The sequence below is a fragment of the Malurus melanocephalus genome, unplaced genomic scaffold, assembly GCF_030028575.1.
Source record: "Malurus melanocephalus ecotype Western Australia unplaced genomic scaffold, MMel_1.1 scaffold_86, whole genome shotgun sequence".
Taxonomy (NCBI): domain Eukaryota; kingdom Metazoa; phylum Chordata; class Aves; order Passeriformes; family Maluridae; genus Malurus; species Malurus melanocephalus.
The window spans coordinates 2269352-2280858 of record NW_026623318.1 but is presented as its reverse complement, the minus strand read 5'-3'; the positions used below and the strand labels follow the sequence as shown (position 1 = coordinate 2280858).

The 11507-nt window shown below is 51.8% G+C and overlaps 1 protein-coding gene across 3 annotated transcripts in view; it reads left to right on the top strand.

Annotated features, from left to right (window-relative positions):
• Positions 1 to 11507, top strand: part of MTMR4 (myotubularin related protein 4) — a 56239-nt gene that overhangs the window by 21331 nt on the left and 23401 nt on the right. For 2 of the 3 annotated variants that reach the window (XM_057367951.1, XM_057367952.1), the window contains exon 3: positions 9232 to 9321. In XM_057367951.1, the coding sequence (XP_057223934.1) occupies positions 9232 to 9321 (90 nt within the window). Of the gene's footprint in view, positions 1 to 6760; positions 6931 to 9231; positions 9322 to 11507 lie in introns of those variants that run through there. The other variant, XM_057367953.1, reaches the window with a different exon arrangement.

Genomic DNA, 11507 nt, shown 5'->3' with positions numbered 1-11507 from the left:
CCCTAATGATTCCATGATTCTGCTCTGCCTCTGTCCTCTGTGGGTGGTCTTGTTCTTTGTGTGTCCAAATCTTGTACTGCTGCAAAATGTAGGAGAAGAAATACAAGAATGAGCAAGAAGAATGCAAAAGCATTGTGTATTGTATATAATAATAGAGAGGATTTATCACTCTCATCAGCATGCTGTTAATAGGATGCATTTACCCCTAAACCTCTTATTGGAATATATTGGGAAAAAAAGTAAGACTGGAACCCYCTTCTATCTCCCTGGACTATTGACATAGTCATCCAGTTTTTGTTGCTTACTGATTTATTTTTTCTTTAAAACTTACTGCTGGGGTTTCTCATTGTGTTCCTCTGTTGCCTCTCAGTGAAGGATTTCACACCATGTTAATAACAGCGCTGGTGCCACCAAAGGAGCAGAAATTTCACAAGAATTAGTCACAGAAAAATGTGGTAGAAAAGAATCTGAACCACAGCCAAAGCAGCCAGATTGCTGATAAACTTGGATAAAGGGCCTCTAATGCCTCCAGCAAGAAATAACCCAAAATACAAGGGATCTGCTGGGAGGAAAAAAGCTGAAGACTGGGAATGTTAAAAAATACACAGAGTGTCCTGAGCAGGGGTAGCTTGAAGAGGGGTGATCTGCATGTGGGCTGTGGGTGGGCAGAGCCTGAACTTGCTGCAGTGRCACAGACCAGCATCAGCTTTGTGTTTTTTTAGGGGAAGGAGTGCCGAGGAGAGCAGCAGAGACAGACAAAGGGCTGGAAATTCATATTGAGGACATGAAAATTTAGGTTCAACATGTTAGATAAAATGAAAGATAAAAATCTGGCAGAGTGCTCGAGGAAATGGTGATGTCTCCTGAGGGATCGTCCCCGATGTGTTTTGTTAACAACTGGAATAGGAAAGGAAACGTACTCTCTGCGTTAGTTGAGCCCTCAGCTCGAGTAGTTACACACACAGCATTTTTGCTGTAGTCCCTGCCCTCATGCTCCCTGGTGCTGCCTCAAGATCTCCTGTGCTTCCTGCTGGAAGAGCTGATCCCCACGCTGCAGAGTGAGGAGCTTGCTCTGGGGTGGGGACATGAAAGTYCTCACCTGTCATAATCTGATAAAGGATGTTACACTTTAACTTGGAGCTGCCCTGATGTCACATTGGAGGTGTAAAACCCAACAGCTTCTCTGGRTGGGGTTGAGGTGGGAGGGATGCAGATGTATCCAGATATGAATGAAAACAGAGGGAATAAACACATGGAAAACACATCAAAAATCCCTCCCAGAAACACGGAGCAGGCCAGGCTGGGCTTCCTGAGTGCCAGGCTGGTCAGACACTGGAGGGACAGGGCCAGCAGCGAATGCTGCAGGGTGCCCTCAGCTGGCAGGACCTACAGCTCAGGGACTTGGTATTCTGAAACAACTTACTGATATTTTATGATGCCTCGGTAGGATTTTCTTCCATGAATTCATCAGGTTTTTAAAAACCAGGTGAAGATTTGCAGTTGTGTCAGAGCTGTTCTGTCAAGAAGCTTCTGCTTTGTTTGGGACCCGACCTGTGTTGTTTTGGCTGGTTCTTGTATTTGCAATAACAATAAAATGTGGTGCTGCTTGTGAGCATCTCCTGCTTTSAGGATTGTGTAGATCCCCATACATTCCTCTTAGACATCTGAAGAGCTCTAGTCATTTAAATTCAATGTAATGAAGCCACCTTTAGTTCTCATCACCCCTCCCTGGACATGTTTTTATTTTTTCAGTGCATAGACTGGAACTTTGGATTTACTACATGCAAGCTTTTCATTTCCCTGTACTCCTTTCCTGTGTCTGGATAGATCTTACCCTGACCTGGTCTGATCCACTATTAGGTGTAATTATTGTTTGGTTTCTTCTACACCAGAAGGTGTCCTGCTCTTCATAAGTACTCAAAGATGACTTACCTGTTTCAAAGGACCTACTGAAAAGGTTTTTTAGTATTTTATTAAAATAATTCTGTGATATTTTGAAAATTATTTTTTCATTTTGAAAAAAAAAAAGAAAGCAACCAACAAAAGCCCCCCCATCTCACCCACTATTTTAGGAAGAGACTATGGCTTTTTTCTCCCATGGCTAGGGAGAGAAAGCAACTTGTAATTACAAGCTGTAGAAATAAGCACTTACCTCCACCTCCTTACCTGAACTTTTGTCAGCAGCTGAAGGCAGAGARCTGATGCAAACTCTTGACAGTCTCCCTGAGTCCTTATGAGACTTCTCCAGTGGGCTGTGTCTYCCGAGGTAAACACAGGAAAGGCTGGAGGTGGGTTGCTGGTTAAGGGGTGCTCCAGGGCTGGCTGGAAGCCCTGTCCCCTGCAGGCATGCTGAGTGCTTCCTTGATTCCCTGTGCTCACTGGAGGCTGAGGCCACAGCACTGGTGCCCTCTGGTTAGCAAGGGCAGGCCCAAAAGCTTTGCCCTTACTCAGCAGCACCCCAGATGTGCCTGACCAGCTGCTCTGCCCTTCCTGCTGCTCCAGATGCTTGGTCAAATGGTAACAGCTTGGATTGCATGACTCTTCCCATTTTTCCCCACAACTAGCTGCTGATGGGGATGACCTTGAAGACAGCAGTAGTGTTGGTTTAATCCTTAACTCTGGCTAATGGAGCCCTGAAGAGCACTTGGTACCTTAATACATAACTTAAAACTAATCTGACAGCTGGGTTGGCGCAGGTGCTGTGCTGGCAGCTCCGTGCTCAGCTCCCAGGGCAGCATTCCTTCCTCACTGCTGGGATACTGGCACTGTAGGCATCTGGTTCTTACCCTGCAGAGGGGCCCATGACTGATCCTGCATGGGGATTTGCAACCACCCYTTGTCCCCTCTTGTTGGTGCTCGGAGTTGACAGCCCATGACTTGTGCCCTTTTGTCCCTCTCTTCAAAGATTTCTTGATGCATATTCTGTTCTGTGTTCACCTCTGGGCACCTTTCTGAACAAATACCAAATGCAGTATTACAGATCTATGAACTCTCCTATCATCCTATCCAGATTAAAAGATGGCACTCACCATCCCAGTCCTGGTTTCTGGGTATAAAACAGTAACTTCTCTTTGCTCAGGTATAGGGGTTTATTYCCACTCAGGCTCATCAACCTTTCAGTTCACCCACAAACCTCCCTAGGCTTTGAGAAGATGAACTATTTTTGTTGGGGGACCTTAAACAAAGATGCCCTTTGTGCAACAGAAGTAGGGGAGGCAAAACAAGAAGTGCCTTTGGCCACAGCTCATCAGTCCCAGCATCAGCTTCTGGAGAGAGAAAGAAATACATGTCTGAGTGCAGCTCATCTCACCCAATGCAGGCATCTGCTGGCAGAAAACAAATAAATTCTAACTATTAGAATGAGATAAATGACAGAAGTCTGTCCCTTCCCCTCCTTACCTGAGAAAAAAGATCTAGACACCAGTTCCTAGCCTGATCGTCACTAAAAATAAATATTCAGTCCTGGAAGGTTCTAAAGTATCCTGAGGCTCCTCTGCTGCTGGAGCCCCTGGCTGTCAGGCAGAGCTGCCCTGGCTCCTGCTGACTTGCTTCTGATATTCTGGAATTCCCTTCCCAGGGCAGTCACCTCCTCCTGCCAATTTCTCTGCCGGTTTTCTCCAGCTGGAGGCGGATCAGGGCAGTGTGTGCAGTGGATGTGTTACCAGGGACAGGRCTGCGCATTCAGATCTGTGCCAGCTCTTGCTTTCCCTCCGCTCTGTCTGTGGGGTGATGCTCTGTTCTGGGGTAATGAGAAGCCCACTTTTAATTTATAGAAGGGATGGGTGTGGTACCTTCTGCCTAAGGAGGAGAGAGTAATTTTATTTGTGGTGCTGAAAAGAAATAGAGGATAAAGCTCTGTCAGAGTTGGGAAGAGTGTGTCTGTGGAAGGCTGAGTCAGGTGTGCTGGCAACTCCCTGCAGGGAATGGGACCAGTTTTCCTTTTAGAATCATTGAATGGTTTGGATTGGAAGGGACCTGGCCATGTGAGAATTAGCTTCTCCCTGAGCCACCCTTTCCCAAACTTGCAGAAAGCTGGACCAGCCACTGCTAAAATGATTTATTTCAGGATGTTGACTGGCTCCAGACCATGAGAGAGATTTCAGCATCCTGGCGCCTGTCCCGTGCTCCCAGTGCAGATGCCTTGGGCCCTGTGCTATAGGCTGGGCTCCTGGTGTGTGCAGGCATGTGTCCTCAGGGAATGTCATCTCCTTTGGAGGCTGCAGGATGGCCCCTTGAGTGCCACTCCTATCTTTGCCAAGCACTGTGTTACCTCCAAGCCTCCAAATCCCTTTTGGGACCTTCAGGAGAGGCTGGAAGCGGCTTTCCCGCAGCCTGGATTGAGATTGCCTGGAGGGGTGGGAGGAGAGCACAGGAACAGTGAGCAGTGCAAGTGGGAGGGAAGAGGGGCTAATCACTGCCAGCTGCCCGTGAGAACAAACTGCCCATGTTACATTCAGCTCCTCTTCCTCAGAACTGGGAAACCTTTTGGATTGTTGTGGTTGTGAGATTTCTCTCTGCCTACATGAACATATACATGCAGAACCTCAGAGGAGGCCAGTTCTGTGAAATAACCTTCTCTTCCTCGGTGGTTTGTGATAGAGGAGCAGAGCCCAGCTGGGAAAGCATCCGAGGTGGCATTCAGAAAATCCCTCTGACTAAGCCAGCTAAGGAGGCTGGAGCACGCTGCAGCGCTGTGCTGGGCTGCCCAGCACCACTCCTGCCCTTGCCTGGGTCACTGGAGGGAAAGGAGGGCAAATATTTTGGGAACTCTTGAAGGAAGTGAAAGCAGAGTCTGAATCAAGTTCCTCTTGAAACTTGGTGAAGCCACTGAACTTCATAGAGAGGTTTCTGTTCTGCACCAGGCTCAGYGCTTGGGCAGAAGTTTCTAAGCTGTGCGTGAGTGTAAAAATATTTCAGTAAAAGCAGAAGTTCTATGTGTGAATATTCAGGTCAGCTTAGGTTGGAAGTTCAAAGTACTGATCTGACAAGCAGCCCTTTAACTCTGCACAGCTGCAGCTTAGGGGAGGTTACAAAGGTCCTTCTGCAAACAGTCCCTGTGCCAGGCCCTGAACTGAGCCTTGGCCCTAAAAATCTCTCTGTGAGTTGGAGTAAACCTCTTACCTGCCTTGTCTGTGGTTTTGTGTGTTACAAACTCTGGTCTTATGCTGTGTGCATTTAACAAGGATGTGTGCTCACATTCTGTCTGAGAGGCTCCTAGACTTCACTTGTTCTCCAGACATGCTGGGTTGCTTTTCCCCTGATATGTGTCAGGGAAAAGAATAAATATTGGCGTTACAGTGTTTATAGACACACTTTCTCATCGCTATAAAAGGTTCCTTCCAGCTTTAGCTGGTCTGGTTTCTCAGCATTCCCTCCAGATGGGAACCTGCAGGGAGCAGGGCACCTCTGCTACTCATTTTTGGCAAAGRAAAATCTGTAACCTCATCCATAACCCTCTGTCCTTATCTATAACCCTCTGTTTGTGTCCACAACCCTCTGTTCTTGTGTTTTGGTTTGTGGGTTACCCAAGGATAGGCAATGCCTGACACTTACCCAGTGAGCTCCATGTAAATGGTGGAGTGGGACAGAGCAGACTGATGAAGGGCCAGGTTTTAATTTTGCATTGCATTTTAACAGAGATTCTCCCTCTAGCTCAGTGGTGGGAGCAGAGCAGCAGCTGATGGTAGAAATGGAGATGGTTTTGCCCAGGAAGCTGCTCCTGTGGTTTCTGGAATGGGCTGTGACTTGGGAGCTGTTTGCTTCTGGGCTTGATGAACAACACGTAGTAAAGATGAGCTYGTGAGGGGCTGGGGTGGGGAGGTGGGTGCTCAACCACAGCATTTCCTGCACCCATGGCCTTACCCTGTGTCTGTGAGTGTTGCCAGCAGGACCTGGGAAACTTCCCATGGGAGCTAAGTGTCCAGGCAATCAGCGAGAGGAGCCTTGTCCACACCAGGGCCCAGGCTCTGACAGTCAGGGATGGTGGGRGCCAGGGACATCCAACCACTCCCTGCACACACGGAGCTCCTGGGAAGGAGGACTTAAAGTCTTAGGGATGTGGAGTGGTGAGATGCAGCAAGATAGTCCCTTTGTCCTCATTTCCCTGGCCAGGCGTTGAAGCCTGYAGGTTCAGGGGTGCAGAGGGAGGTCCTGGCTGAGCCTTTGGGAGCACAGCTGGGGCTGGGGTCTCAGCACCCGGGCAGAGGGCTGGAGGCAGAGGGGTCAGTGCTGGTGCAGAGGGCTGGAGGCAGAGGGGTCAGTGCTGGTGCACAAGGCTCTCGGGGCAAAGGGCTCGATGTCAGGGTGGAGGGCTCAGAGCAGAGGGCGTGGAGCTGGGGCAGAGGTCTTGGGGCAGAGGGCTCAGTGCTGGTGTGGGGGGTCAGTGGGCTCGTGGCAGAAGGTTCCGTGCAGCGGTGGAGGAATCGGAGTAGAGGACTCGATGCTGGAGAGGAGGGCTCGGTGGCAGAGGGCCACGATGCCGCCTTGCCGCTATTGTTCCCGGCGCTGCCGCCATCGGCAGGTGCCGGCGGGAGCAGCGCCATGGGCCGGGAACGCCGCTCCCGCCTGAGGAACCGGCCTTGCCCGCGGCCCCGCCGCCCGCTCCATTTTCTGTCTCGCCCGTCGCGGAGACGCTCAGATGGCAGAGCCGCGCTCGACGGCGCTGCGAGGGAGGTGGAGTCTGCCCGTCCTCCGCCCGCCCTCCCTCCATTGTCAGCGGCGGCGGCGGCGGCACCTGCTCGGGCCGCCGGCGGCCGGGATGCTCCTGCCCTTCCCGGCGGAGCGGGGACGCTGCCGCAGTGCCGAGCCCGCGGCCGCAGCTCGCAGCCGGAGGGAGGAGATGCTGCTTGTGCCTGCCCGGCCCTGCTGCCGCCTCGGGAAATGAACATGAGTCTGCCAGGCCGCGTCTCCTGCTCCATGCTCAACTGCTTTGTAAGTGCTGCTTTTTATTCCCCTTCTCTCCTCCATGGAAGCGGGGCCGTAAGCCAGCTGCGCTCTCCAGCTCGCCTGCCGGTGGAAGCATCCTCTGGATCTGCCCAGGGGGAAGGGGGGATCCCCTTCTCCTCGCTCCCACATGCCGCCGGAGGACACCGCGGCCCGTCCGTGCCGCCCTGGCCGGGCCCAAGGGCACAGCGGTGCCCTGGGTGCTGTGCTGRGCCCCGCAGGCTCCGCTCTGTGCCTGGAGCTGGAAAATTACCGTGCGAGAGCAGCCGACCCCCGGGGAGCTCCGCGCTCCCGCCCTGGCTGCGGGGTGTGCGGAGCCCCTCCGGTGCTGCTGCTGTGCTGGAGGGGGTCCTGTGCTCGGTGCCTTTCATGCCTTCAGGGCCCGGAGTTTTCCTGCTCTGATGCCCCTTTTTGYATTCCCAGCCTCCAACCCCTCCACCCCCCAGGGCACTGCTGGCCAAATGGGCTCCGAGGGCTTCGGGAGGCTTGTGCAGAGAGCAGGGCGCTGACCCCCACCCTGCCGGTAGCCGGGATGGGGCTGTGGCAGGAGAGGATGCTCAGCYTCTGCCCGCCCTGTGCTGCAGGCGAGGAGGGACTCAAGGACACCCAGGCTTGTGGAGAGCTCAGGCTGCCCTGTTCCAGTTCCTGCTGCTCCCTGGGATTTCTCTGCGAGCTGAAAAGTGGCGATGGGAGAGGATCTCTGCTCCCTGGCTGCCGCACCAGCACGCGGGCACACACCTTCCCTTTGTGCTCTCCTGGGCTGGTGCCTCAGCCTCGGAGCAAGCCACTGGCAGGAGGGGCTGTGAGCCCCCTGTGCTCTCCAGTAATCRTCAGTGGCTGTGGCTGGAGCAGGTGCTGTGCCCTGTGTCCCTCACAGCGTGGTGACAGGGGCAGTGCCTTTGCCTCCAGCTGGGGCTGATGCTGTTTTGTGAAGGCTCTAACAGCATGTTCCGTGTGTACAGATTCCTTGGACGTGGGATGGGAGAGGCCTGGCTGCCCCAGAGAGCAGCTCAGGTTAGGCTGTTCCTGTGGGCACTGAGGCTTCAGCCCCTGTCCGTACCACAAGGGAATTCAGCATCATTTTGAATATTCTTGAGCCASAAGGATTGGGATCTCCTTTCTTCAGGTTGAAATTGGGATTCTGGCTTGGGCAACATATCCAGAAAGATACTTAATTTTGAAATATTACCCAGTGCTTACAGAACATAGTGTTTCCTGGTAAATACTGGAGCCTAGAGCTAGAGAGCAGGCAGCATTTTCAAGAAARCATTTGGACACCAAATGCATGTGGTATTAGCAGCATCCTGGGCTCCCAGCAGTGAGCATCCGCAGCTGAGTGTCTGGGTGCCACTCTTTTGGAGTGCAGCTCAGTGGTGTGACAGACTCTGGGTGAGGAGTCTTGGTGAGGGCTGGTGAAAATGGGCACCAAGAGTTAATGCCAGAGCTCGAGGAGCATTGGGACAATGCTTTGAGTCTTATGGTGTCATTTGGGGTGTCCTGTGCARGGCCAGGAGTGGGACTTGATGATCCTTATCCCTTCCACCCAGGTGTTCTATGATTGTATGAGTGGCTGAAGATTCCCAGATTACAAACCGAGACATACACTCCAYTTGTCAAGGATGGTATGTGTAGGTTCTGTGTGACCTCTCAGACCACCCTGAGGCCTCYGTGGGTTTTCTGAGGTATCCATCTGAGCAGGCTGGACACATCCAGCTGCCCTGGGCTCTGTGCTGGCACCAGTCAGTAGTGTCAGTTGTGAATTGGATGCACTGGGGTGCAGTTGTTGTAGGGTTACATTTCKCAGTTCTTCTCAAAAAGCTTCAGACTCTTCCCAGATTTCTTTGGTCTGAGAGTGAAAATGAAAACTCCAAAAAGAAAGCAGTCATTAATAAGAGGAAGAGTAGGCTGGAGCTGGATTATAGATGGAAACCCTCTGTGTTATAGTATGTCTGCTCTGGTGCCATGGAGTAGGTAACGGGAACAGTTGATGTGACAAGTTACTGTCACATCTGTCCCYTGTGGCCTAGGTGTGTCTGCTTGGCTTTGCAAACACCACTCAACTGGAAGAGGCGGGACTTGGAGGCTTCATCATTTCAGTGTGCTGTGGGGACTCTGCAACAGCCAGAGGARCTGCTGGCAGGGGTCTGGGGGCAAAACAGGCATTTCCATGCACGGGTATCCCCAAGCTCCTGGGGTCCCAAGAGTATCCAGCAGCTTTGAGTTTTGACTTTCACAGCATGTGCTGGCTGGGGCTGTCTGGTCTCACTGTGTGCTCTGTTTGCAATGCAGGGTGAGGAAGGCCCTCCCAGTTTGGAGTACATCCAGGCCAAGGACTTGTTCCCCCCGAAGGAGCTCGTAAAGGAGGAGGAGTCACTGCAGGTAAGGAAATAAAAGCATCCAAACAGCTCTAGGATGTGACAGGCTGGGTTCTGCAGAGGAGCTCTCCAGCCCAGGATGTCCTGGAGGCTGTGGGCTGGCCATTGCTGGGGGCACGTTGGGAGTAGCAGGTCCTTGTTGTGCGTGGGGGCCAGGCCAGCTGCTCCCAAGGCTTGGTCCCTGCCTGCCCAGCCCTGGCAGGATGTGCCCGGCAGTGCCAGCCACTGGTGCATGGCCATCCCGGGTATTCCCTGTCGGAGTGTGGCTGCCTGCCCTTCAGCCTGCATCCAGGGAGGTGCTCCCCGGGACAGGGGCACTGTGGGAGCTGTGCTCTGGCAGCCATAGCGTGCAGCTGCCCTGCCTGCTCTCCCCTCATGCATATTGCTCCTGGCATTTTCCTACTGCATGGCGTCTGCAAGGAGGAACCTCCACACGGTGCCAGCCTCCTGCTGCAAAAAGCCCTGGGAAGAACCCCGGGTGCTCTYGCTGCTGTGCAGCAAGGGCAGTGTTCCCTCCTGGGGATTGGTGCTTCCTTTAACATAGTCCAGTGCTCATTGTCCTACTCCTGGGGCTGGAGACAGGCTCACCTTGTTCTTGCTGCATGTTTGAGTTTGTCCTGAGACTGTCACTGCCTTGGCAAATAGTGCTGGGGAAAGCAAGGACTGAGAGCTGTTGTCTTGAAGGAACAGCCACAGCCTGGGGACTTGTGCAGGGTCAGGGCTGCAGGGCTGTGGCTTTGGGGAGTGAAGCTGCTGAGGCAACTCTGAGCTGAGACTCCCGGAGAAGAGCGGACTCTGTCTTAGTTTACTGTTTGGAGAAGTAAAGATCACCTCTCCCAAGGGTAATTTGCCTTCAGTAAATTGTTAATTTATTGTAAAGTGGAGTGTTCAAGGCCAGGTCAAATGGGGCCTGGGTGCAACCTGGTCTAGTGTRTCTCTGCCCTTGGCAGGGGTGGAACTGGATGAGCTTGGGTTGGGTGTCACTCCCAACCCAAACGGTTCCATGATCCTGTAACTCTAAAAGGATGCCATCAGGTGATAACAAGCTGTATTCAGGCACCTGCCAGTTTATTCCAGGATTTCCCTCCATCRGTTTTTGCAGCCTTAGCAGCCCCTTTCTGTTCTGTTTCCCTTCTGTTGCTGTGTGAAAGAGCCACGTAAGCAGGAGAAACACATGCCAGCTAAAAACAGCTCTGGCAAGCATGCAGAAATCAACTGCAGAAATAAAGGGAGGATATTCTCTTAGGCAAATAATTAATGTTTTTCAAGAGTGTTCGGACAGATGCCAGTCTAAGGTGGTTATTTTTGTACATAGAAAGGAGAAGTTGTTAGTACAGTTGTCACCTGAAGTCTGAAATCCAGGAAATTCAGGTTTTTAGGCAGCACATACCCAAGCCATAGAAACAACTTCAAAATAAAGAGAAGGTGGTCTGACTTGTACTAATTACAGTGTAATGAATTGTGTCATCAGCTGCCCTGTCTGGCAGGTTTCAGCTGTGGCTGAAATGATAAATTGTCGTGACTTTTTTTGCATAATTGGTTACCGACATCACCTGGTGTAGGTGGCATTCAGGGAACAGGAGGAGCCTGATTAGCTTAAGGACAAAGTGGTCTGGTGAATTTTAGGTTGTTCTGCCTTCTTTTTTTTTAATATAAGTGAAGCTTGAYTGTCTGCCAGAATCCCATGTTTTAAAAATAACTGTGGCATGTCCAGACTGATGGGGAAAAACAAACACTTGATTATGTAGATACAAAAAAAAAAAAGGAATATGGGTAACTTCAATGAAGCTTTGTTGCAGTTTAGCCAGGACAAGCTTCCTCAGTCATATAAATGACTGTACAGAGTCTCCCTCAGAACCTTGTTAGGAGAAACTGGACACAACTTTGGTTCATTTGCTTACCTGGATGGTACTGCTGAGTCTCACGGTGCTGCTGAGGGCCCTCCATGTTTCAGTGACACAGCACAGCCCTGTGGCAGAGGGTTCTGGTCAATCACAGAATCACTGAAGTTGGAAAAGACCCCCAAAACTATTGAATCAAACCTGTGGTTGATCCCCATGTTGCCACCMAGCCCAYAGCACTGAGTGCCACATCCAATTGTTCCTTGGACATCTCCAGGGGGTGTGGACTCCAAACTTCCCTGGTTTCCCCTCTCAGAAGAGCAGGGCCCATCGGTGCCTCTGTCTCCCG